Source organism: Oncorhynchus kisutch, unplaced genomic scaffold (genome assembly GCF_002021735.2).
Source record: "Oncorhynchus kisutch isolate 150728-3 unplaced genomic scaffold, Okis_V2 scaffold794, whole genome shotgun sequence".
Taxonomy (NCBI): domain Eukaryota; kingdom Metazoa; phylum Chordata; class Actinopteri; order Salmoniformes; family Salmonidae; genus Oncorhynchus; species Oncorhynchus kisutch.
The window spans coordinates 1-27,579 of record NW_022262739.1 but is presented as its reverse complement, the minus strand read 5'-3'; the positions used below and the strand labels follow the sequence as shown (position 1 = coordinate 27,579).

Genomic DNA, 27,579 nt, shown 5'->3' with positions numbered 1-27,579 from the left:
CTGTTCCTCGAGGCTGTATGTCGAGGCTGTAAGTTGAGGCTGTTCCTCGAGGCTGTATGTCGAGGCTGTAAGTCGAGACTGTTCCTCGAGGCTGTATGTTTAGTTTTAGTTGTTCTCAGGTGATCTGAAACTGAAGCTGTGAATCTACAAGTGTTGATTGATCAACTGGCTAGCTACTCTACCCTGTGTATCTGATTCATAAAGACCAACTGGCTAGCTACTCTACCCTGTGTATCTGCTTCATAAAGATCAACTAGCTAGCTACTCTACCCTGTTTATCTGCTTCATAAAGACCAACTAGCTAGCTACTCTACCCTGTTTATCTGCTTCATAAAGACCAACTAGCTAGCTACTCTACCCTGTTTATCTGCTTCATAAAGACCAACTAGCTAGCTACTCTACCCTGTGTATCTGCTTCATAAAGACCAACTAGCTAGCTACTCTACCCTGTTTATCTGCTTCATAAAGACCAACTAGCTAGCTACTCTACCCTGTGTATCTGCTTCATAAAGGCCAACTAGCTAGCTACTCTACCCTGTTTATCTGCTTCATAAAGACCAACTAGCTAGCTACTCTACCCTGTGTATCTGCTTCATAAAGACCAACTAGCTAGCTACTCTACCCTGTTTATCTGCTTCATAAAGACCAACTAGCTAGCTACTCTACCCTGTGTATCTGCTTCATAAAGACCAACTAGCTAGCTACTCTACCCTGTGGATCTGCTTCATAAAGACCAACTAGCTAGCTACCCTACCCTGTTTATCTGCTTCATAAAGACCAACTAGCTAGCTACTCTACCCTGTTTATCTGCTTTATAAAGATCAACTAGCTAGCTACTCTACCTTGTTTATCTGCTTTATAAAGACCAACTAGCTAGCTACTCTACCCTGTGTATCTGCTTCATAAAGACCAACTAGCTAGCTACTCTACCTTGTTTATCTGCTTTATAAAGATCAACTAGCTAGCTACTCTACCCTGTTTATCTGCTTCATAAAGACCAACTAGCTAGCTACTCTACCCTGTTTATCTGCTTCATAAAGATCAACTAGCTAGCTACTCTACCCTGTGTATCTGCTTCATAAAGACCAACTAGCTAGCTACTCTACCCTGTGTATCTGCTTCATAAAGACCAACTAGCTAGCTACTCTACCCTGTGTATCTGCTTCATAAAGACCAACTAGCTAGCTACTCTACCCTGTGTATCTGCTTCATAAAGACCAACTAGCTAGCTACTCTACCCTGTGTATCTGCTTCATAAAGACCAACTAGCTAGCTACTCTACCCTGTGTATCTGCTTCATAAAGACCAACTAGCTAGCTACTCTACCCTGTGTATCTGCTTCATAAAGACCAACTAGCTAGCTACTCTACCCTGTGTATCTGCTTCATAAAGACCAACTAGCTAGCTACTCTACCCTGTGTATCTGCTTCATAAAGACCAACTAGCTAGCTACTCTACCCTGTTTATCTGCTTCATAAAGACCAACTAGCTAGCTACTCTACCCTGTTTATCTGCTTCATAAAGACCAACTAGCTAGCTACTCTACCCTGTTTATCTGCTTCATAAAGACCAACTAGCTAGCTACTCTACCCTGTGTATCTGCTTCATAAAGACCAACTAGCTAGCTACTCTACCCTGTGTATCTGCTTCATAAAGACCAACTAGCTAGCTACTCTACCCTGTTTATCTGCTTCATAAAGACCAACTAGCTAGCTACTCTACCCTGTTTATCTGCTTCATAAAGATCAACTAGCTAGCTACTCTACCCTGTGTATCTGCTTTATAAAGATCAACTAGCTAGCTACTCTACCCTGTGTATCTGCTTTATAAAGACCAACTAGCTAGCTACTCTACCCTGTTTATCTGCTTCATAAAGATCAACTAGCTAGCTACTCTACCCTGTTTATCTGCTTCATAAAGACCAACTAGCTAGCTACTCTACCCTGTGTATCTGCTTCATAAAGACCAACTAGCTAGCTACTCTACCCTGTGTATCTGCTTCATAAAGACCAACTAGCTAGCTACTCTACCCTGTTTATCTGCTTCATAAAGACCAACTAGCTAGCTACTCTACCCTGTGTATCTGCTTCATAAAGACCAACTAGCTAGCTACTCTACCCTGTGTATCTGCTTCATAAAGACCAACTAGCTAGCTACTCTACCCTGTGTATCTGCTTTATAAAGACCAACTAGCTAGCTACTCTACCCTGTGTATCTGCTTTATAAAGACCAACTAGCTAGCTACTCTACCCTGTGTATCTGCTTCATAAAGACCAACTAGCTAGCTACTCTACCCTGTTTATCTGCTTCATAAAGACCAACTAGCTAGCTACTCTACCCTGTGTATCTGCTTTATAAAGACCAACTAGCTAGCTACTCTACCCTGTGTATCTGCTTCATAAAGACCAACTAGCTAGCTACTCTACCCTGTGTATCTGCTTCATAAAGACCAACTAGCTAGCTACTCTACCCTGTGTATCTGCTTCATAAAGACCAACTAGCTAGCTACTCTACCCTGTTTATCTGCTTCATAAAGACCAACTGGCTAGCTACTCTACCCTGTGTATCTGCTTCATAAAGGCCAACTAGCTAGCTACTCTACCCTGTGTATCTGCTTCATAAAGATCAACTAGCTAGCTACTCTACCCTGTGTATCTGCTTCATAAAGACCAACTAGCTAGCTACTCTACCCTGTGTATCTGCTTCATAAAGATCAACTAGCTAGCTACTCTACCCTGTGTATCTGCTTCATAAAGGCCAACTAGCTAGCTACTCTACCCTGTGTATCTGCTTCATAAAGACCAACTAGCTAGCTACTCTACCCTGTTTATCTGCTTCATAAAGGCCAACTAGCTAGCTACTCTACCCTGTGTATCTGATTCATAAAGACCAACTAGCTAGCTACTCTACCCTGTTTATCTGCTTCATAAAGACCAACTAGCTAGCTACTCTACCCTGTGTATCTGCTTCATAAAGACCAACTAGCTAGCTACTCTACCCTGTGTATCTTCTTCATAAAGACCAACTAGCTAGCTACTCTACCCTGTGTATCTGCTTCATAAAGACCAACTAGCTAGCTACTCTACCCTGTTTATCTGCTTCATAAAGACCAACTAGCTAGCTACTCTACCCTGTGTATCTGCTTCATAAAGACCAACTAGCTAGCTACTCTACCCTGTGTATCTGCTTCATAAAGACCAACTAGCTAGCTACTCTACCCTGTGTATCTGCTTCATAAAGACCAACTAGCTAGCTACTCTACCCTGTTTATCTGCTTCATAAAGACCAACTAGCTAGCTACTCTACCCTGTGTATCTGCTTCATAAAGACCAACTAGCTAGCTCCTCTACCCTGTGTATCTGCTTCATAAAGGCCTGTAAATCCACACAGAGCTGCACGTCCAGCCACAGAGAAATGCTTTGCAAGAACATTTATGTTTTATTTGTGGCTGCATCCATTTTAATACTGACAGGAAGGGGCTGAAGTTGGAACAGGAAATGGTATAGACAATAGATCTGAAGATGAAAGATCTGTAAACCTGAAGGGTGTACAGTATAAACTGTCACTGTCCCAAATGGCACCCTATTCCCTACTTAGCGTACTACTTTTGACAAGAGCCTTATAGATCCTGGTCAAATGTACACTCTTAGGGAAAAAAAAGGGTTCTTCTGTTTTCCCCCACAGGAGAACCCTTTGAAGAAACCTGTTCGGTTATGGGTGGAACTCTTTTTGGTTCGAGGTAGAACCCTTTTTGGTTACGGGTGGAACTATTTTGCATTCCGTGAAGAACCCTTTCCACAGAGGGTTCTACATGGAAGCCAAAAAGGGTTCTACCCGGAACCAAACAGGGTTCTTCCTGGAACCAAAAAGGTTCCACCTGGAACCAAAAAGGGTTCTACCCGGAGCCAAACAGGGTTCTTCCTGGAACCAAACAGGGTTCTACCTGGAACCAAAAGGGCTTTTAGGAACGAAGAACCTTTTAGGAACCCTTTTTTCTAAGAGTGTAGTGGACTATATAATCAAATCAAATCAAATGTTATTTGTCACATACACATGGTTAGCAGATGTTAGTGCGAGTGTAGCGAAATGCTTGTGGGAACATGGTGCCATTTAGGATGTAACCAATAGTTCTTTATACCTTGATGAAGACAGCTTGTCTGTTGAAACATGGTTATTACATTATCTGAGCTCTCCTTTTCTTGTTAAGTGGATGGAGTTCTGTGACAATTTGGGGATGGCTATTCTACTTCCAGAGGACTGTGTTGTGTCTTTGTAAAATAACGACGTAATGTTTATCTGCAGTAAATTAATGTCACAATGTAATACTGTCACAATGTAATATAACGCTCAGAGAAAGCCCTGACACAATGCTGCCTTACCTCCTACAGAGCTGCTCCTCGTTCACTAGAACAACGCTCAGAGAAAACCCTGACACAATGCTGCCTTACCTCCGACAGAGCTGCTCCTCATTCACTAGAACAACGCTCAGAGAAAACCCTGACACAATGCTGCCTTACCTCCGACAGAGCTGCTCCTCATTCACTAGAACAACGCTCAGAGAAAGCCCTGACACAATGCTGCCTTACCTCCTACAGAGCTGCTCCTCGTTCACTAGAACAACGCTCAGAGAAAACCCTGACACAATGCTGCCTTACCTCCGACAGAGCTGCTCCTCATTCACTAGAACAACGCTCAGAGAAAACCCTGACACAATGCTGCCTTACCTCCGACAGAGCTGCTCCTCATTCACTAGAACAACGCTCAGAGAAAGCCCTGACACAATGCTGCCTTACCTCCGACAGATCTGCTCCTCAGCTTTAGAGACAAGGAAGTGTTTTAGACATGAAATATTCCAGGAAACAGGCCTTATTGAACACAACTCTTTATCTGGTGCTCTGAATACATGATCAGTGTGTGTGTGTGTGTGTGTGTGTGTGTGTGTGTGTGTGTGTGTGTGTGTGTGTGTGTGTGTGTGTGTGTGTGTGTGTGTGTGTGTGTGTGTGTGTGTGTGTGTGTAAAATCACCTTTACCTTTAAAACAGACTCAGAAGCAGGTTTGTCTGTACCCCATTCTCTAGCGGTTGAGGAGCTCTGTCTGTCTCTGCCATGGTTCCATTTAGACGATGTAGAGGATGCCAAACAGGGGATTGTTCACATGGCTTTCAGCTAATGAGAGAGAGAGAGAGAGACTCCTGGCTCTGTCCCAGATGGCACCGTAGTGCACTATATGCATAGGGTGGTGTTTGGGACACAGGCTTGGTTGGAAGGATGAGGCTCTCCAAATCTATCCAGTTTCTCTGCCATGCCAGCAGCAGACTGGCTTCTTGGAAAAACTACGATAAAGGTTCTTGAATCAGAGAAACTTGGAGAGGGAATGTTAAATGTATTTGGTTTTGACCTGTTTTGCCTCGTCCATCTGTCTCTAGTTTCACCAGGCTATTCTTCGTCTGCTGTTTGATGGAGATATAGTTGGCCTTCTGTGTGATCCTAAAATGCCTGGATTTGGACAATACGAAGCACTAAATCATTCAAGTGACTGTATATACAAACGTGTGGACTTTGTAATGAAATACATTCCTGTTTGATACATTTTAGTATTTTAGTTGTGTGTAGATTACCCAGTGGTACCAGGGAATAACCCTTTAGTTGTGTGTAGCAGTGGTACCAGGGAATAACCCTTTAGTTGTGTGTAGATTACCCAGTGGTACCAGGGAATAACCCTTTAGTTGTGTGTAGCAGTGGTACCAGGGAATAACCCTTTAGTTGTGTGTAGATTACCCAGTGGTACCAGGGAATAACCCTTTAGTTGTGTGTAGCAGTGGTACCAGGGAATAACCCTTTAGTTGTGTGTAGATTACCCAGTGGTACCAGGGAATAACCCTTTAGTTGTGTGTAGCAGTGGTACCAGGGAATAACCCTTTAGTTGTGTGTAGATTACCCAGTGGTACCAGGGAATAACCCTTTAGTTGTGTGTAGCAGTGGTACCAGGGAATAACCCTTTAGTTGTGTGTAGATTACCCAGTGGTACCAGGGAATAACCCTTTAGTTGTGTGTAGCAGTGGTACCAGGGAATAACCCTTTAGTTGTGTGTAGCAGTGGTACCAGGGAATAACCCTTTAGTTGCGTGTAGCAGTGGCACCAGGGAATAACCCTTTAGTTGTGTGTAGATTACCCAGTGGTACCAGGGAATAACCCTTTAGTTGTGTGTAGCAGTGGTACCAGGGAATAACCCTTTAGTTGTGTGTAGATTACCCAGTGGTACCAGGGAATAACCCTTTAGTTGTGTGTAGCAGTGGTACCAGGGAATAACCCTTTAGTTGTGTGTAGATTACCCAGTGGTACCAAGGAATAACCCTTTAGTTGTGTGTAGCAGTGGTACCAGGGAATAACCCTTTAGTTGTGTGTAGATTACCCAGTGGTACCAGGGAATAACCCTTTAGTTGTGTCTCGATTACCCAGTGGTACCAGGGAATAACCCTTTAGTTGTGTGTAGATTACCCAGTGGTACCAGGGAATAACCCTTTAGTTGTGTGTAGATTACCCAGTGGTACCAGGGAATAACCCTTTAGTTGTGTGTAGATTACCCAGTGGTACCAGGGAATAACCCTTTAGTTGTGTGTAGATTACCCAGTGGTACCAGGGAATAACCCTTTAGTTGTGTCTCGATTACCCAGTGGTACCAGGGAATAACCCTTTAGTTGTGTGTAGAATACCCAGTGTTACCAGGGAATAACCCTTTAGTTGTGTGTAGATTACCCAGTGGTACCAGGGAATAACCCTTTAGTTGTGTGTAGAATACCCAGTGTTACCAGGGAATAACCCTTTAGTTGTGTGTAGATTACCCAGTGGTACCAGGGAATAACCCTTTAGTTGTGTGTAGCAGTGGTACCAGGGAATAACCCTTTAGTTGTGTGTAGATTACCCAGTGGTACCAGGGAATAACCCTTTAGTTGTGTCTCGATTACCCAGTGGTACCAGGGAATAACCCTTTAGTTGTGTCTCGATTACCCAGTGGTACCAGGGAATAACACTTTAGTTGTGTGTAGCAGTGGTACCAGGGAATAACCCTTTAGTTGTGTGTAGATTACCCAGTGGTACCAGGGAATAACCCTTTAGTTGTGTCTCGATTACCCAGTGGTACCAGGGAATAACCCTTTAGTTGTGTCTCGATTACCCAGTGGTACCTCTCCTCTCTCTGTATCCTGCTCCACAGTATCTCTATCCTGCTCCACAGTATCTGTACCTCTCCTCTCTCCTTATCCTGCTCCACAGTCTCTGTATCGTGCTCCACAGTAACTTTACCCTGCTCCACAGTATCTGTACCTCTCCTCTCTCCGTATCCTGCTCCACAGTATCTGTACCCTGCTCCACAGTCTCTGTACCTCTCCTCTCTCCGTATCCTGCTCCACAGTGTCTCTACCCTGCTCCACAGTATCTGTATCCTGCTCCACAGTATCTTCACCCTGCTCCACAGTATCTCTACCCTGCTCCACAGTATCTCTACCCTGCTCCACAGTATCTGTATCATGCTCCACAGTCTCTGTATCCTGCTCCACAGTATCTCTACCCTGCTCCACAGTATCTCTATCCTGCTCCACAGTATCTGTACCTCTCCTCTCTCCGTATCCTGCTCCACAGTCTCTGTACCCTGCTCCACAGTCTCTGTATCCTGCTCCACAGTATCTCTACCCTGCTCCACAGTATCTGTACCTCTCCTCTCTCCGTATCCTGCTCTACAGTATCTGTATCCTGCTCCACAGTATCTCTATCCTGCTCCACAGTATCTGTATCCTACTCCACAGTATCTCTATCCTGCTCCACAGTATCTGTATCCTACTCCACAGTATCTGTATCCTGCTCCACAGTATCTCTATCCTGCTCCACAGTATCTGTATCCTACTCCACAGTCTCTGTACCTCTCCTCTCTCTGTATCCTGCTCCACAGTATCTCTACCCTGCTCCACAGTATCTCTAACCTGCTCCACAGTATCTGTATCCTGCTCCACAGTCTCTGTATCCTGCTCCACAGTATCTGTACCTCTCCTCTCTCCGTATCCTGCTCCACAGTATCTGTACCCTGCTCCACAGTCTCTGTACCTCTCCTCTCTCCGTATCCTGCTCCACAGTATCTGTATCCTGCTCCACAGTATCTCTAACCTGCTCCACAGTATCTGTATCCTGCTCCACAGTATCTCTACCCTGCTCCACAGTATCTGTATCCTGCTCCACAGTATCTCTACCCTGCTCCACAGTATCTCTACCCTGCTCCACAGTATCTCTACCCTGCTCCACAGTATCTCTATCCTGCTCCACAGTATCTGTACCTCTCCTCTCTCCGTATCCTTCTCCACAGTATCTGTATCCTGCTCCACAGTATCTTCACCCTGCTCCACAGTATCTCTACCCTGCTCCACAGTATCTCTACCCTGCTCCACAGTCTCTGTACCTCTCCTCTTTTCATGACAGACTGACCAGGTGAATCCAGGTGAAAGCTTTGATCCATTATTGATGTCACTTGTTAAATCCACTTCAATCAGTGTAGATGAAGGGGAGGAAACCAGGTTAAAGACGGATTTTCAAGCCTTGAGACAATTGAGACATGGATTGTGTGTGTGTGCCATTCAGAGGGTGAATGGGCAAGACTAAAGATTTAAGTGCCTTTGAACGGGGTATGGTTGTAGGGTCCAGGGGCACCAGTTTGTGTCAAGAACTGCAACGCTGCTGGGTTTTTCACGCTCAACAGTTCTCGTGTGTATCAAGAATGGTCCACCACCGAAAGGACATCCAGCCAACTTGACACAACTGTGGGAAGCTATTGGAGTCAACATGGGCCAGCATCCCCCGTGGAACGCTTTCAACACCTTGTAGATTCCATGACCAGACGAATTGAGTCTGTTCCGAGGGCAGAAAGGGGTTCAACTCAATATTAGGAAGGTGTTCCTCTTGTTTTGTCCACTCAGTGTATAATACCAACAGGTTGAGGATAGTGGTAGTCAGGTAGGGGTAGTGGTGGTCAGGTAGGGGTAGTGGTGGTCAGGTAGGGGTAGTGCTGGTCAGGTAGGGGTAGTGGTGGTCAGGTAGGGGTAGTGGTGGTCAGGTAGGGGTAGTGGTGGTCAGGTAGGGGTAGTGGTGGTCAGGTAGGGGTAGTGGTGAGGGTAGTGGTGGTCAGGTAGGGTTAGTGGTGGTCAGGTAGGGGTAGTGGTGGTCAGGTAGGGGTAGTGGTGGTCAGGTAGGGGTAGTGGTGGTCAGGTAGGGGTAGTGGTGGTCAGGTAGGGGTAGTGGTGAGGATAGTGGTGGTCAGGTAGGGGTAGTGGTGGTCAGGTAGGGGTAGTGGTGGTCAGGTAGGGGTAGGGGTGGTCAGGTAGGGGTAGTGGTGGTCAGGTAGGGGTAGTGGTGGTCAGGTAGGGGTAGTGGTGAGGATAGTGGTGGTCAGGTAGGGGTAGTGGTGGTCAGTTAGGGGTAGTGGTGGTCAGGTAGGGGTAGTGGTGGTCAGGTAGGGGTAGTGGGTGTCAGGTAGGGGTAGTGCTGGTCAGGTAGGGGTAGTGGTGAGGGTAGTGGTGGTCAGGTAGGGGTAGTGGTGGTCAGTTAGGGGTAGTGGGTATCAGGTAGGGGTAGTGGTGGTCTCGTAGGGGTAGTGGTGGTCAGGTAGGGGTAGTGGTGGTCAGGTAGGGGTAGTGCTGGTCAGGTAGGGGTAGTGCTGGTCAGGTAGGGGTAGTGCTGGTCAGGTAGGGGTAGTGGGTGTCAGGTAGGGGTAGTGGTGGTCAGGTAGGGGTAGTGCTGGTCAGGTAGGGGTAGTGGTGAGGGTAGTGGTGGTCAGGTAGGGGTAGTGGTGGTCAGGTAGGGGTAGTGGGTGTCAGGTAGGGGTAGTGGTGATCAGGTAGGGGTAGTGGGTGTCAGGTAGGGGTAGTGGTGATCAGGTAGGGGTAGTGGTGGTCAGGTAGGGTAGTGGTGGTCAGGTAGGGGTAGTGGTGGTCAGGTAGGGGTAGTGGTGGTCAGGTAGGGGTAGTGGGTGTCAGGTAGGGGTAGTGCTGGTCAGGTAGGGGTAGTGGTGAGGGTAGTGGTGGTCAGGTAGGGGTAGTGGTGGTCAGGTAGGGGTAGTGGGTGTCAGGTAGGGGTAGTGGTGGTCAGGTAGGGGTAGTGGTGGTCAGGTAGGGGTAGTGGTGGTCAGGTAGGGGTAGTGGTGGTCAGGTAGGGGTAGTGGTGGTCAGGTAGGAGTAGTGGTGGTCAGGTAGGGATAGTGGTGAGGGTAGTGGTGGTCAGGTAGGGGTAGTGGTGGTCAGTTAGGGGTAGTGGTGGTCAGGTAGGGGTAGTGGTGGTCAGGTAGGGGTAGTGGTGGTCAGGTAGGGGTAGTGGGTGTCAGGTAGGGGTGGTGCTGGTCAGGTAGGGGTAGTGGTGAGGGTAGTGGTGGTCAGGTAGGGGTAGTGGTGGTCAGGTAGGGGTAGTGGGTGTCAGGTAGGGGTAATGGTGGTCAGGTAGGGGTAGTGGTGGTCAGGTAGGGGTAGTGGTGGTCAGGTAGGGGTAGTGGGTGTCAGGTAGGGGTAGTGCTGGTCAGGTAGGGGTAGTGGTGGTCAGGTAGGGGTAGTGGGTGTCAGGTAGGGGTAGTGGTGGTCAGGTAGGGGTAGTGGTGGTCTGGTAGGGGTAGTGGTGGTCAGGTAGGGGTAGTGGTGGTCAGGTAGGGGTAGTGGTGAGGGTAGTGGTGGTCAGGTAGGGGTAGTGGTGGTCAGGTAGGGGTAGTGGTGGTCTGGTAGGGGTAGTGGTGGTCAGGTAGGGGTAGTGGGTGTCAGGTAGGGGTAGTGCTGGTCAGGTAGGGGTAGGGGTAGTGGGTGTCAGGTAGGGGTAGTGCTGGTCAGGTAGGGGTAGTGGTGGTCAGGTAGGGGTAGTGGTGGTCAGGTAGGGGTAGTGGGTGTCAGGTAGGGGTAGTGGTGGTCAGGTAGGGTAGTGGTGGTCAGGTAGGGGTAGTGGTGGTCAGGTAGGGGTAGTGGTGGTCAGGTAGGGGTAGGGGTAGTGGTGGTCAGGTAGGGGTAGTGGTGAGGGTATCGGTGGTCACAGACATAACGTTTTACTTAGTTTTCCTAAACCCAAAGTATTGTGTACCAACCTGTATGAGAAGTACAACAATACGTGCTGAGGTCTCACTGTTCTATAAAGGCCCAGAGGTCTCACTGTTCTATAAAGGCCCAGAGGTCTCACTGTTCTATAAAGGCCCAGAGGTCTCACTGTTCTATAAAGGCCCAGTGCCTCAAAAACTGGATTTTTCCTGTGTTTTATATATATATTTCTACACTATGAGATTGGAAGAAAACTGTGAAAACTGTTAAAATGATGATAATGCCCTTTTAGCGTAAAAGCTGTTTTAAAAGGCCACCTGTAATTTCCGTTTGTTTTAGTGTTTTAGTGGGATGGAGATTTGGCCTGTCTGGTGACATCACCAGTAGATGAGTTAATAGACCAATTAGAGATTTGGCCTGTCTGGTGACATCACCAGTAGATGAGTTAATAGACCAATTAGAGATTTGGCTTGTCTGGTGACATCACCAGTAGATGAGTTAATAGACCAATTAGAGATTTGGCTTGTCTGGTGACATCACCAGTAGATGAGTTAATAGACCAATTAGAGATTTGGCTTGTCTGGTGACATCACCAGTAGATGAGTTAATAGACCAATAAGAAAGAGATTTGGCCTGTCTGGTGACATCACCAGTAAATGAGTTAATAGACCAATTAGAGATTTGGCTTGTCTGGTGACATCACCAGTAGATGAGTTAATAAACCAATAAGAAAGAGATTTGGCCTGTCTGGTGACATCACCAGTAAATGAGTTAATAGACCAATTAGAGATTTGGCCTGTCTGGTGACATCACCAGTAGATGAGTTAACAGACCAATAAGAAAGAGATTTGGCCTGTCTGGTGACATCACCAGTACATGAGTTAATAGACCAATAAGAAAGAGATTTGGCCTGTCTGGTGACATCACCAGTAGATGAGTTAATAGACCAATTAGAGATTTGGCCTGTCTGGTGACATCACCAGTAGATGAGTTAACAGACCAATAAGAAAGAGATTTGGCCTGTCTGGTGACATCACCAGTAGATGAGTTAACAGACCAATAAGAAAGAGATTTGGCTTGTCTGGTGACATCACCAGTAGATGAGTTAACAGACCAATAAGAAAGAGATTTGGCCTGTCTGGTGACATCACCAGTAAATGAGTTAATAGACCAATTAGAGATTTGGCTTGTCTGGTGACATCACCAGTAGATGAGTTAATAGACCAATAAGAAAGAGATTTGGCCTGTCTGGTGACATCACCAGTAGATGAGTTAACAGACCAATAAGAAAGAGATTTGGCCTGTCTGGTGACATCACCAGTAAATGAGTTAATAGACCAATAAGAAAGAGTGTTCCAAACCTCTCTGCCAATAACAGCTAGTTTTCCGTTTTCCCTGCCCCACTCAGACCATCCCAGACAGTCCTTGAGAAATGTCTCTTTGCTAAAAAAAAAAAAAAATAATGTATTTTTTTGGATCATTTTAATTGAAAACAATCCCGGTAATGTATTCACAGTAATTGTTACCAAGAAATGATTTGCTTATTGAGATGAAAGCATGATGAAAGTTGGACCTTTTAACTAAATGATTCTGTAACTAAATATAATATTTATCACTAAAGACTCAAATACAGCTTCTGGATGAAGACCTGAATCACCATTCAAATACAACGCTAAAGAAACCCTCTGAGAAAAGCATCGTCTGGAAAAGTCACGTTAAAATGAAGGCCTCGTCCTAAATAGCATCCTCTTCTCTTTATGCTGCAGTGCACTGCTTTTAAATCAGGGCCCATAGTAGTGCACTACATAGTGAAATTTGGACACACTGTCTAAATGATTCAAAGGTTATGTTGAAAGTGAAAACAAATTGCTGAGGAAATGTGATCTGTCCGTTAATTAGCCGCGCTCTGCTGCTGAGCGAAAGTCGTCCATTAAAAATTAAATTGTCAAATTAAAAATAAAATGTAAACACTGCACCACGGCGTTTATATGCGTTTCTTTTAACTCTCATATAGATTGCATTTAATCGTCTCCGTTTATGAGAAGTTACTTTATCAACAGACACTAGGCTCTAACACGCTCAGCTTCATCCTTCTTAGCTCGTTAAACTCTGGGGGGGGGTTTTATCCAATCAGCATCTCCTGGTAATAAACAAAGACGATACCTTTTTAGAGTGGCCTAAGATTATCGTCCTTCAAAGTGTTGCGGTTGAATGCTGGAGTCGTGTGTGTTGACGCAACAGCGGAACATAAAATGTCATACTATAAAGGACAGCGATTCCTCAGGATCTGTCCCAAAATGGCACCCTATTCCATTTGTAGTGCACTTCTTTTAACCAGGGCCCTATAGGAAATCTAGGGAATAGGGTGCCATTTAGGACACTACCCTTAGTCTCTATGGGAATCCTCACGGGCCACTGTCTTAGTCTCTATGGGAATCCACACAGGACACTGTCTTAGTCTCTATGGGAATCCACACAGGAAATTGTCTTAGTCTCTATGGGAATCCACACAGGACACTGTCTTAGTCTCTATGGGAATCCACAAGGGACACTGTCTTAGTGTCTCTGGGAATCCTCACAGGACACTACCCTAGTCTCTATGGGAATCCACACAGGACACTGCCTTAGTCTCTATGGGAATCCACACAGGACACTGTCTTAGTCTCTATGGGAATCCACACGGGACACTGTCTTGGTCTCTATGGGAATCCTCACAGGACACTACCCTAGTCTCTATGGGAATCCTCACAGAACACTGTCTTAGTCTCTATGGGAATCCACACAGGACACTGCCTTAGTCTCTATGGGAATCCACACAGGACACTGTCTTAGTCTCTATGGGAATCCACACAGGACACTGTCTTAGTCTCTATGGGAATCCACATGGGACACTGTCTTGGTCTCTATGGGAATCCTCACAGGACACTGTCTTAGTCTCTATGGACCTGCGTTAGAAGCTAAACTCTACAGCTAAATGCTAAACATGCCCTTTAACCTGCTTTAGAAGCTAAACGCTACGCTAAACCTGTCCTTTAAACCTGCTTTAGAAGCTAAACGATACGCTAAACCTGTCCTTTAAACCTGCTTTAGAAGCTAAACACTATGCTAAACCTGTCCTTTAAACCTGCTTTAGAAGCTAAACGATACGCTAAACCTGTCCTTTAAACCTGCTTTAGAAGCTAAACGCTACAGCTAAATGGTAAACCTCTCCTTTAAACCTGTGTTGATGCAAAAAGCTAAATGTAAAAGCCACCTCTCCTTCCTTTGCCCACAGACCTTCATAACCCAGGGCATGCAATCACTTCCACTGGTGCTTGCCCAGAGAATCACTTCCACTGGTCCCAGATCTGTTTGTGCTGTCAACTCCTATGGTCCTTGTCACGTCAAAACTGGGAAAGACAGCACAAACTGATCTGGAATCAGGCTAGCAATAACTTTGCAAGGCGTTCATAACCCAGGGCATCCAATTATTTAACCTGGCCTTCATCAACACATGCAGCTAGCTGGTTACGTCCACAGAGACAGACAGGAGATTAGTCATACTGACAACCGAGGGTCTCTAGGCCATATCACCACATCACCGTCCAGGGCCAAACCAGGCTGGAGGGGATCATATTAATAATATTACTGGCCTCTCCCTGCCCCTGCCCATTTCTCCTCTCCTCTCCTCTCCCTCCCCCTGCCCATTTCTCCTCTCCTCTCCTCTCCCTCCCCCTGCCCATTTCTCTTCTCCTCTCCCTCTCCCTTCCCATTTCTCCTCTCCTCTACTCTCCTCTTCTCTCCTTTCCTTTCCTCTCCTCTCCTCTCCTCTCCTCTCCTCTCCTCTCCTCTCCTCTCCTCTCCTCTCCTCTCCTCTCCTCTCCTCTCCTCTCCTCTCCTCTCCTCTCCTCTCCTCTCCTCTCATCTCCTCTCCTCTCCTCTCCTCTCCTCTCCTCTCCTCTCCTCTCCTCTCCTCTCCTCTCCTCTCCTCTCCTCTCCTCTCCTCTCCTCTCCTCTCATCTCATCTCATCTCCTCTCCTCTCCTCTCCCTCCCTCCCTGGTCTGCTTGAACCATATACAGTAATATATTTCTGCTGTCCTCTGGTAGAACCACATAATATATTTCTGCTGTCCTCTGGTAGAACCACATAATATATCTCTGTTGTCCTCTGGTAGAACCACATAATATATCTCTGCTGTCCTCTGGTAGAACCACATAATATATTTCTGCTGTCCTCTGGTAGAACCACATAATATATCTCTGCTGTCCTCTGGTAGAACCACATAATATATTTCTGCTGTCCTCTGGTAGAACCACATAATATATCTCTGCTGTCCTCTGGTAGAACCACATAATATATCTCTGCTGTCCTCTGGTAGAACCACATAATATATCTCTGTTGTCCTCTGGTAGAACCACATAATATATTTCTGCTGTCCTCTGGTAGAACCACATAATATATCTCTGCTGTCCTCTGGTAGAACCACATAATATATCTCTGCTGTCCTCTGGTAGAACCACATAATATATTTCTGCTGTCCTCTGGTAGAACCACATAATATATCTCTGCTGTCCTCTGGTAGAACCACATAATATATCTCTGCTGTCCTCTGGTAGAACCACATAATATATTTCTGCTATCCTCTGGTAGAACCACATAATATATTTCTGCTGTCCTCTGGTAGAACCACATAATATATCTCTGCTGTCCTCTGGTAGAACCACATTGATTGTCTTACCTTGTTATTTACAGATTATCTAATTTTGCTCTTGTGTAGCTTTGTCAGCTGTGTGTGTGTTTTCTCTACCTGTTCCCACCTCTCCCTGTAGGCGTTACAGACACTCCCCACTCCTTGGCTGCAACCCTTCTAATTTCCTGTTCACTGGTCTTTCGGGTCTCTGTTACTGTTTGGAACTGCCAATCTACGGTCAAGAACACTGAGTTCATCTCAGCCTATGCTGCGCTTCTGACCCTTGACCTTTTGGCCCCGACGAAGACATGGATCACCTCAGAGAACACTGCTACTCCAGCTGCTCTCTCTTCATCTGACTACGTTTTCTCTCATAGTCCGAGAGCATCTGGTCGTCACGGTGATGACACAGGGCTACTCATTTATCCTAACTGGAGATTTTCTCTTTTCTCCCTCTCTCACCTGTCCATCTCCTCTCTCACATGTCCATCTCCTCTCTCACCTGTCCATCTCCTCTCTCACCTGTCCATCTCCTCTCTAACATGTCCATCTCCTCATTTGAATTCCATTATGTCACTGTCTCTTGTCCACTTCAGCTTAACATTGTTGTCATCTATCGCCCACCAGGTGCCCTCGGAGAGTTCCTCAATGAGCTTGACCCTTGATAGGCTACTTTGCTAAAGATGGCTCACCGCTCTTCGTACTTGGCGACTTCAACCTCTCAACATCTGCCTTCGATTAATTTCTTTCCAACTCGATCTTTCTCCTCCTTGCCTCTTTTGACCTTTTCCCAGTCCTTTCCACAAGTCAGACAATACGCTTGACCTCATCTTTACTAGGGGCGACTTGCCTTCTAATCTCATTGCAACCCCCATCCAGGTCTCTGATCACTACTTTGTTTCCCTTTGTCTTCCTCTCCTCCAACCCTAACCGCTCAGCTCCTACCCAGATGGTCATGTGCCTTCACAATATTCTCTCTCTCTCTCTCTCTCCCACTCCTCTCTCCTTCTATCCTTTCATCTCTCCCTTCTTTTAAATCCTTCTCCCTCATGTCTTCTGATTCTGCCCCTTCGATCCTGCTCTCCTCCCTTTCCGCATCCTATGACTCGCACTGTCCCCTTTCCTCCCGGCCGGCTCGGCCCTCCCCTCCTGCTCTGTGGCTGAGTGACTCATTGCAAGCTTATAGGGTGGCGGACAGCTGAGGGGAAATGGAGGAAAACTTAACTTCCAGAGGACCTATCATCCTTTCACTCCCTCCTCTCCATCTTCTCTTCCCCTATCCTCTGCTAAAGCCACATTCTACCCCTCTATCTAGGAAACTCTTTTCCACCATCTCCTCCCTCATTAATCCTTTCAACGTCACCTGGTTAGAAGCGGCCTGCCAGGTAGGATTTAATCTAAGAGTGTACAGAGCCTGAGAAGCCCAGCCCTCCCCCTCCCTCCTCCCTCTCTGAGGACGGCTTTGTCAGCAACTTTGAAAATAAAGTGGACATCCTCTACTCATTCACTCAGCCTATTGAGTCCACTGGTCTCACTCACACAGAACTACCCTACTCCTTGACCTCTTTCTCCCCTCTCTCTCCTCAGATGACATCCTGCAACTAATGAGATCTGGCCTGCCCGACCCCATCCCCTTCTCCCCAGACCATCTCTGGAGACCTTCTCATTTCCCTCATCAACTCATCCCTGACCACTGGTTGCGACCCTTCTGACTTCAAAATGGCCTAAGTTTCTCTCCTCCTCAAGAAACCAACACTTGACTCATCATCAACATCAACAACTATAGACCTTTATATCCCGTTTCTTTTCTTTCTAAAACACTTGAGTGTCTCTGACCAACTCTCTCATTATCTCTCTCAGAACCATCTTCTAACAAGACAGGCTGTAGGACGGCTCCCTCAACCGAGACTGTCCTTCCCTGTGTCACGGAGGCTCTCCGCACTACCAAAGCTAAATATTAATAGTAAAAAAAATGTTACCCCCTTTTTTCTCCCAAATTTCATCGTACCCAATTGGTAGTTACTGTCTTGTCTCGTCGCTGCAATTCCCGTACGGACTCGGAAGAGGCAAAGGTCGAAAGCTGTGCGTCCTCCGAAACACAACCCAGCCAAGCCGCACTGCTTCTTGACAGAATTCCCACTTAACCCGGAAGCGAGCCGCACCAATGTGTTGGAGAAAACACTGTACACCTGGCGACCGTGTCAGCATGCATTGTGCCCGGCCCGCTACAGGAGTCGCTAGAGCGCAATGGGACAAGAACATCCCTGCCTGGCCAAATGCTCCCCTAACCCGGACAACGCTGAGCCAATTGTGCGCTTCCCCATTGGTCTGCCAATGGTCTGATGCTGCGCTATGATGTGGAAACCTGGATGCTGCGCTATGATGGGGTAGTCTGGACACTGTGCTATGATGTGGTAGCCTGGACGCTGCACTATGATGTGGAAACCTGGACGCTGTGCTATGATGTGGTAGCCTGGACGCTGCGCTATGATGTGGAAACCTGGATGCTGCGCTATGATGGGGTAGTCTGGACACTGTGCTATGATGTGGTAGCCTGGACGCTGAGATATGATGTGGAAACCTGGACGCTGTGCTATGATGTGGTAGCCTGGACGCTGCGCTATGATGTGGAAACCTGGACGCTGTGCTATGATTTGGTAGCCTGGACACTGCGCTATGATGTGGAAACCTGGATGCTGCGCTATGATGGGGTAGTCTGGACACTGTGCTATGATGTGGTATCCTGGACGCTGAGCTATGATGTGGTAGCCTGGACGCTGAGCTATGATGTGGTAGCCTGGACGCTGAGCTATGATGTGGTAGCCTGGACGCTGCGCTATGATGTGGTAGCCTGGACGCTGAGCTATGATGTGGTAGCCTGGACGCTGAGTAGTGATCCACACCACAGATTGGTGTTCCATCCTACCGGCCTCCTCTGTGTGGGGAGTAGTGATCTTACACCACAGATTGGTGTTCCATCCTACTGGCCTCCTCTGTGTGGGGAGTAGTGATCTACACCACAGATTGGTGTTCCATCCTACTGGCCTCCTCTGTGTGGGGAGTAGTGATCCACACCACAGATTGGTGTTCCATCCTACTGGCCTCCTCTGAGTGGGGAGTAGTGATCTACACCACAGATTGGTGTTCCATCCTACTGGCCTCCTCTGTGTGGGGAGTAGTGATCTACACCACAGATTGGTGTTCCATCCTACTGGCCTCCTCTGTGTGGGGAGTAGTGATCTACACCACAGATTGGTGTTCCATCCTACTGGCCTCCTCTGTGTGGGGAGTAGTGAACACACACCACAGATTGGTGTTCCATCCTACTGGCCTCCTCTGTGTGGGGAGTAGTGATCTACACCACAGATTGGTGTTCCATCCTACTGGCCTCTGTGTGGGGAGTAGTGAGCCACACCACAGATTGGTGTTCCATCCTACTGGCCTCCTCTGTGTGGGGAGTAGTGATCTACACCACAGATTGGTGTTCCATCTTACTGTCCTCCTCTGTGTGGGGAGTAGTGAGCCACACCACAGATTGGTGTTCCATCCTACTGGCCTCCTCTGTGTGGGGAGTAGTGATCTACACCACAGATTGGTGTTCCATCCTACTGGCCTCCTCTGTGTGGGGAGTAGTGATCCACACCACAGATTGGTGTTCCATCCTACTGGCCTCTGTGTGGGGAGTAGTGATCTACACCACAGATTGGTGTTCCATCCTACTGGCCTCCTCTGTGTGGGGAGTAGTGATCTACACCACAGATTGGTGTTCCATCCTACTGGCCTCCTCTGAGGTAATCACACAGCTCTGAGTATCTCTCACCAGCTGTCACAGTTCCCGTCAGCTCTGATTGAGATCAATTACATGATCATGGCAACGCTGTGCCTTGTTGTGTTGTGCCCACAGAGCGTTGTCACTCAGAGGCCTGAAATATCCTTTTTGTTTGTGTTTGTTTGAGAGGGGAACTAAAGAGGAATAGAAGGCACTCTGGTGTTTTGTAATCGCATCCTTCATTCTTTCCTAAAACCTTCGGCTGGTTTAGAACGGCCCTTTAGTGATATCAAATGAATTTCGAACCTCTTATATCAAACAGCACTAATTACATCTATTTGATCCGTCTTTCTCTCGTGTTCTCTCTTCCCCCCTCTTTCTCCATTTCTCTCTCTCTCTCTCTTCCCCCCTCTTTCTCCATTTCTCTCTCTCTCTCTTTTCCCCCTCTCCATTTCGCTCTATTTTTCTCTCTTGCACTTTCTCTCTCTCGTTCTCTCTCTCTCTCTCTCTCTCTCTCTCTCTCTCTCTCTCTCTCTCTCTCTCTCTCTCTCTCTCTCTCTCTCTCTCTCTCTCTCTCTCTCTCTCTCTCTCTCTCTCTCTCTCTCTCTCTCTCTCTCTCTCTCTCTCTCTCTCTCTCGTTCTCTCTATCTCTCTCCCTTTCTCTTCTCTCTCTCTCTCTCTCTCTCTCTCTCTCTTGTTCTCTCTCTGTCTCTCTCTCCTCTCTCTCTCTCTCTCTCTCTCTCTCTCTCATGTTCGCTCTCCCTCTCTATCCCTCAGTGGTTTAAAGCAGGGACAGAATATGCAGCCAGTCGAAGGGGTTGTCTCTGGGATTCTGGGGCCTCGTCTATGGCTTAACAGATGGTTTCCCAGAAGCCACTGTGGGAGGGCGGGAGGCAAGGCAAGGTTATGAGCAGGGGTACCAGGGAGGTAGTTATCCTCTCAAACTGTGATTGGCTGATCTCTACTGTGTATGTGACCAATAGTAACCTGTGGCTGAAGGATGAAGTAGGTGACAGGTGTGAACCTCGCCGCCCGCTACCCATGGTGCATTGCGGGGCAGAACTCCTCTGGTGGTCACACATGGAGAATACAGCAGCTAGAGGTGAAGTGGTATATTGGCTAGGTCTGTCTCTCATGGCTCAGATTACGTTCTGGCAGTCAAAAGATCCAAAATTGCTCGGGACATGATCTCTAGCCAAAGGGTAAAGGATGAGGATTTGGCTTCAATAGTGAATGTGAATTTATTTAGAATTTCTCTTGAAGGGGAAAGACTGGAGGAGGCTGGAGCGCCGAATACGACAGGTGTAGATCTTAAAGTGAAATGATTACTAACCTAGCCCCTAAGCAATTTTTAAGTAAAAAATAGGTATTATGTAAATAGGTATTCTGGTTTTTTTTAACTGTTAAAATAACAGTAAGGAGGCCAATATACTCGACCTTCACCTCTCCTGAGCCCGTTGGCGAGTTGCAGCGATGAGACAATATTGTGACTACCAGTACAGAGTCAATGTGCGGGGGCACAGGTTAGTCGGGCTAATTGAGGTACTATGTACATGTAGGTATCATTAAAGTGACTACTAGATGAGAAACAGAGAAACAGAGTAGCAGCAGCGTAAAAGAGGGGTTGGTGGGACACAATGCAGATAGCCCAGCAACTAGTCCGGGTAGCCATTTTATTACCTGTTCAGGAGTCTTATGGCTTGTAGGTAAAAGCTGTTGAGAAGCCTTTTGGTCCTAGATTTGCCATGCGGTAGCAGAGAGAACAGTCTATGACTGGGGTGGTTGGGGTCTTTGACAATTTTTAGGGCCTTCCTCTGACACCACCTGGTGTAGAGGTCCTAGATGACAGGCAGCTTTAGCCACAGTGATTTAAGTGGCCTTATGCACCACCCTCTGTAGTGCCTTGCAGTCGGAAGCCGAGGACTTGCAGTACCAGGCAGTGATGCAACCTGTCAGGATGCTCTCGATGTTGCAGCTGTAGAACCTTTTGAGGATCTGAGGACCCATGCCAAATCTTTTCAGTCTCCTGAGGGGAATAGGTTTTGTCATGCCCTCTTTTTAATTTAATTTAACTCTTCATGACTGTCTTGGTGTGTTTGGACCATTCTAGTTTGTTGATGATGTGGATACCAGGGAACTTGAAGCTCTCAACCTGCTCCACTACAGCCTCATCGATGAGAATGGGGATGTGCTCTGTCCTCCTTTTCCTGTGGTCCACAATCATCTCTTTAGTCTTGATCACGATGAGGGAAAGGTTGTCTTAATTATGTTGAGGGATAGGTTGTTATTCTGGCACCACCTGGCCAGGTCGCTGACCTCCTCGTCGTTGTCGGAGATCAGGCCAACCACTGTTGTGTCGTCTGCAAACTTAATGGTGTTTGAGTCGTGCCTGGCCATGCAGTCGTGGGTGAACAGGGAGTACAGGAGGGGACTGAGAATGCACCCCTGAGGGGCTCCAGTGTTGAGGATCAGCATGGCAGATGTGTTGTTGTCTACCCTCACCACCTGGGAGCGGCTCGTCAGGAAGTCCAGGATCCAGTTGCAGAGGGAGGTGTTTAGTCCCAGGATCCTTAGCTTAGTGATGAGCTTTGAGGGCACTATTGTGTTGAACGCTGAGCTGTAGTCAATGAATAGCATTCTCACGTAGGTGTTCCTTTTGTCCAGGTGGGAAAGGGCAGTGTGGAGTGAGATAGATAGATTGCATCATCTGTGGATCTGTTTGAGCGGTATGCAAATTGAAGGGTTTCTGGGATAATGATGTTGATGTGAGCAATTACCAGCCTTTCAATGCACTTCATGGCTACGGACTTGAGTGCTACGGGCCTGTAGTCATTTAGGCAGGTTGCCTTAGTATTCTTCGGCACAGGGACTAGGATGGTCTGCTTGAAACATGTTGGTATCACAGACTCAATCAGGGACATGTTGAAAATGTCAGTGAAGATGCCTGCCAGTTGGTCAGCACATGCTCGGAGCACACATCCCTGTAATCCGTCTGGCCCCGCAGCCTTGTGTATGTTGACCTGTTTAAAGGTCTTATTCACGTCAGCTACGGAGGAGCGTGATCACACAGTCATTTCTGGAACAGCTTGTGCTCTCATGCATGCCTCAGTGTTGCTTGCCTCGAAGCGAGCATAGAAGTGGTTTAGCTTATCTGGTAGGCTCGTATTCACTGGGCAGCTCGTGGCTGTGCTTCCCTTTGTAATCTGTAATAGTTTTTAAGCCACATCCGACGAGCATCAGAGCCGGTGTACACGATTCAATCTTAGTTCTGTATTGGCGCTTTGCTTGTTTGATGGTTCATGGAGGGCATAGCGGAATTTCTCATAGGCTTCCGGGTTGGAGTCCCGCACCTTGAAAGCAGCAGCTCAAGCCTTTAGCTCAGTGTGAATGTTGCCTGTAATCGATGGCTTCTGGTTGGCATATGTAATTAAACGGTCATGTTGTTGATGCACTTATTGATGAAGCCGGTTGACTGAAGTAATATACTCCTCAATGCCATTGGATGAATCCCGGAACATATTTTAGTCTGTGCTAGCAAAACTGTTGGTTTGCGTAGCATTCGCGTCATCTGACCACTTCCGTTTTAAGCGAGTCACTGGCACTTCCTGCTTTAGTTTTTGCTTGTAAGCAGGAATAAGGAGCATAGAATTATGGTCAGATTTGTCAAATGGACGGCGATTTAGTATGTAGGACAATCTTATTAGGACAATATAATTTTTTGCCACCCATTATGAAACTGTCTGCAGCTCTTTGTTAAGTGTTGCAGTGATTTCTGTGGTCGCTGACGTGTATAATATTAAGTCATCCACATACATAGACACTCTGGCATTACTTAAGGCCAGTGGCAGGTCATCAGTAAAGATTTTAAAAAGTAAAGGGGCCTAGACAGTTGCCCTGGGGAATGCCAGGCTCCACCTGGATTATGTTGGAGAGGCTTCCATTAAAGAACACCGTCTATGCAATACACAATAATATACAGTGAGTGTACAAAACATTAGTAAAATGTTCCTAATATTGAGTTGCATCCCCTTTTGCCCTCAGAACAGCCAAATTCGTCGGGGCATGAACCCTACAAGGTGTTGAAAGCATTCCTCCGGGATGCTGGCCCATGTTAACTCCATTGCTTCCCACAGTTGTGTCAAGTTGTCTGGATGTCCTTTGGGTGGTGGACCATTCTTGATACACACAGGAAACTGTTGAGCATGAAAAACCCAGTAGTGTTGCAGTTCTTGACTCAAACTGGTGTGCCTTCCACCTACTACCATATCCCGTTCAAAGGAATTTAAATCAATTGTCTCAATGCTTAAAAATCCTTCTTTAACCCGTCTCCTCCTCTTCATCTGCACTGATTGAAGTGGATTTAATAAGTGACATCAATAAGGGAACATATCTTTCACCCGAATTCACCCTGGTCAGTCTATGCCATATGGAAAGAGCAGGTGTTCTTTAATGTTTTGTACACTCAGAGTATATATAAAACAAATGGTCTTTTCTCTCCCAGGTGTCTCCAGAATATGCCCTCAGGACGGCAGCGCTATGACCTTGAACCTGAACTCGTCCAGCTCTTCCCCCACTGTAGACCCCAGTATGTACCTGAACAACAGCTCCCCGGGGTTGAGGGTCTACGCCGACAACGCCATCCTGGGCCTGGGCCTTGTGCTGGACAACGACTCCATTACCAGGGACCTCACCAACCTGACCAGGTATAGGTTAGAGGGTTAGAAACCGAATCCCAGAGTTAACTCTCTGAAGGGAATTTGCAGGGAGTGAGCCGGAAACTGGATTGGGTTTTTCTGGAATTCATTACCCTAGATACCATATCCTGCCTGTTGTGCACTTGAGCAAGGGACTTAACCTCTAAACTGCTCTATTGGTGTTGCACTGTGACTGAGCCATTCCTACAACCTCTCAGTCTGTTTGTCTCGGGAGGATTTGGATGAAGGAAATACATTTCAGTTTCCGTGTTACAATGGGACATAACCTCTAAACTGCTCTAGGGGTGTTGCACTGTGACTGAGCCATTCCTACAACCTCTCTGTTTGTTTTTTTGGATGAGGGTTTGGATGAGGGTTTGGATGAGGGTTTGGATGAAGGAAATACATTTCAGTTTCAGTGTTACAATGTAATCAATCTTGTTTCTTCTTCGACCAGCCTGTCCAACGCCTCCCTCCTTGACCCCACGGTGACCTATGACCCTCTGGGAGGTCACACCATCTGGCAGGTCATCCTGATCGTGTTCCTCACCGGGTCTCTGTCTCTGGTCACCGTCGTTAGGAAACAGTCCTGGTTGCTTCATCTCCTTCAAGGTAGATTATAGTCCGAAACTAACGTTACAATTGTATTATGACTTCCTGATCGTGTTTCCTCACCGGGTCTCTGTCTTGGTCACCGTCGTAGGAAACATCCTGGTGCTCATCTCCTTCAAGGTAGATTGTAGTCCGAAACTAACGTTACATTGTATTATGACTTCCTGATCGTGTTCCTCACCGGGTCTCTGTCTCTGGTCACCGTCGTAGGAAACTCCTGGTGCTCATCTCCTTCAAGGTAGATTTGTAGTCCGAGACTAACGTTGTATTATGGACTTCCTGATCGTGTTCCTCACCGGGTCTGTCTCTGGTCACCGTCGTAGGAACATCCTGGTGCTCATCTCCTTCAAGGTAGAATTGTAGTCCGAGACTAACGTTGTATTATGACTTCCTGATCGTGTTCCCTCACCGGGTCTCTGTCTCTGGTCACGTCGTAGGAAACATCCTGGTGCTCATCTCCTTCAAGGTAGATTGTAGTCCGAGACTAACGTTACATTGTATTATGACTTCCTGATCGTTGTTCCTCACGGGTCTCTGTCTCTGGTCACCGTCGTAGGAACATCCTGGTGCTCATCTCCTTCCATGTAGATTGTAGTCTGAGACGTTACGTTGTATTATGACTTCCTGATCGTGTTCCTCACCGGGTCTCTGTCTCTGGTCACCGTCGTAGGAAACATCCTGGTGCTCATCTCCTTCAAGGTAGATTGTAGTCCGAGACTAAGTTACGTTGTATTATGACTTCCTGATGTGTTCCTCACCGGGTCTCTGTCTCTGGTCACCGTCGTAGGAAATCCTGCGCCTGCTCCATATCCTTAAAGGTATCTGTAGTCCGAGCGTTACTGTGTCTTATGACTTCTGATGTGTTTCTCGGGTCTCTGTCTCTGTCTACACCCGCTCGTAGGAAGCTCCTGGTGTTCTATCTGCTTCAAGGTAGCCCTAGTTCTAACTGCGTGCTGTAGACTTCTATCTGTGTCCTCCCTGCGTCCTGTCTCTGGTCACCGTCGTAGGACTGCATCCTGGTGCTCATTCTCCTCTGTAGATGTAGTCCGAGCTAACGTTACCTGTATTATGACTTCCTGATGCGTTCTATCACCGGGTCTCTGTTCTGCGTTCTACTGCGTCGTAGGAAAACTGGTGCTCATCTTCCTTTCCTGGTAGATTGTGTCTCGAGCCCTACGTTCTATTATGATTACTGCTCGTGTTCCTCACCGGTTCTCTGCTCTGGTCACCGTCGTAGCCCTGCGTTCTATAATGGCGGCTCATCTCCTCAAGGTATTGTAGTCCCGAGACTAACGTTACGTTGTATTATGACATCCTGTAACTGTTAAGTAGGCTTGTCCGAGCCCGGCTCAGCCCTGCGTTCTATCTGCTGTCTCTGTAGCCCTGCGTTCTATTGCTGTCTCTGTAGCCCTGCGTTCTATCTGCTGTCTCTGTAGCCTGCGTTCTATCTGCTGTCTCTGTAGCCCGCGTTCTATCTGCTGTCTCTGTAGCCCTGCGTTCTATCTGCTGTCTCTGTAGCCCTGCGTTCTATTGCTGTCTCTGTAGCCCTGCGTTCTATCTGCTGTCTCTGTAGCCCTGCGTTCTATCTGCTGTCTCTGTAGCCCTGGTTCTATCTGCTGTCTCTGTAGCCCTGCGTTCTATCTGCTGTCTCTAGCCCTGCGTTCTATCTGCTGTCTCTGTAGCCTGCGTTGTTCTATCTGCTGTTCTGTAGCCCTGCGTTCTATCTGCTGTCTCTGTAGCCCTGCGTTCTATCTGCTGTCTCTGTAGCCCTGCGTTCTATCTGCTGTCTCTGTAGCCCTGCGTTCTATCTGCTGTCTCTGAGCCTGCGTTCTATCTGCTGTCTCTGTAGCCCTGCGTTCTATCTGCTGTCTCTGTAGCCCTGCGTTCTATTGCTGTCTCTGTAGCCCTGCGTTCTATCTGCTGTCTCTGTAGCCCTGCGTTCTATCTGCTGTCTCTGTAGCCCTGCGTTCTATCTGCTGTCTCTGTAGACCTGGTTCTATCTGCTGTCTCTGTAGCCCTGCGTTCTATCTGCTGTCTCTGTAGCCTGCGTTCTATCTGCTGGTCTCTGTAGCCTGCGTTCTATCTGCTGTCTCTGTAGCCCTGCGTTCTATCTGCTGTCTCTGTAGCCCTGCGTTCTATCTGCTGTCTCTGTAGCCCTGCGTTCTATCTGCTGTCTCTGTAGCCTGCGTTCTATCTGCTGTCTCTGTAGCCCTGCGTTCTATCTGATGTCTCTGTAGCCCTGCGTTCTATCTGCTGTCTCTGTAGCCCTGCGTTCTATTGCTGTCTCTGTAGCCCTGCGTTCTATCTGCTGTCTCTGTAGCCTGCGTTCTATCTGCTGTCTCTGTAGCCCTGCGTTCTATCTGCTGTCTCTGTAGCCCTGCGTTCTATCTGCTGTCTCTGTAGCCCTGCGTTCTATCTGCTGTCTCTGTAGCCCTGCGTTCTATCTCTGTCTCTGTAGCCTGCGTTCTATCTGCTGTCTCTGTAGCCCTGCGTTCTATCTGCTGTCTCTGTAGCCCTGCGTTCTATCTGCTGTCTCTGTAGCCCTGCGTTCTATCTGCTGTCTCTGTAGCCCTGCGTTCTATCTGCTGTCTCTGTAGCCCTGCGTTCTATCTATCTGCTGTCTGTAGCCCTGCGTTCTATCTGCTGTCTCTGTAGCCCTGCGTTCTATCTGCTGTCTCTGTAGCCCTGCGTTCTATCTGCTGTCTCTGTAGCCTGCGTTCTATCTGCTGTCTCTGTAGCCCTGCGTTCTATCTGCTGTCTCTGTAGACCTGCGTTCTATCTGCTGT

The 27,579-nt window shown here is 47.3% G+C and overlaps 1 protein-coding gene across 1 annotated transcript in view; it reads left to right on the top strand.

The window, feature by feature from the left end:
* Positions 1 to 24,913, top strand: part of LOC109883298 (muscarinic acetylcholine receptor M3-like) — a gene marked incomplete at its 3' end in the record, with an annotated part of 109,320 nt that extends 84,407 nt beyond the window's left edge. The window contains exons 3-5 of the mRNA XM_031816426.1: positions 23,989 to 24,190; positions 24,639 to 24,793; positions 24,885 to 24,913. Coding sequence (XP_031672286.1) covers positions 24,024 to 24,190; positions 24,639 to 24,793; positions 24,885 to 24,913 — 351 coding nt within the window. The remainder of the gene's footprint in view (positions 1 to 23,988; positions 24,191 to 24,638; positions 24,794 to 24,884) is intronic.
* Between the last annotated feature and the right edge of the window lie 2,666 nt (positions 24,914 to 27,579).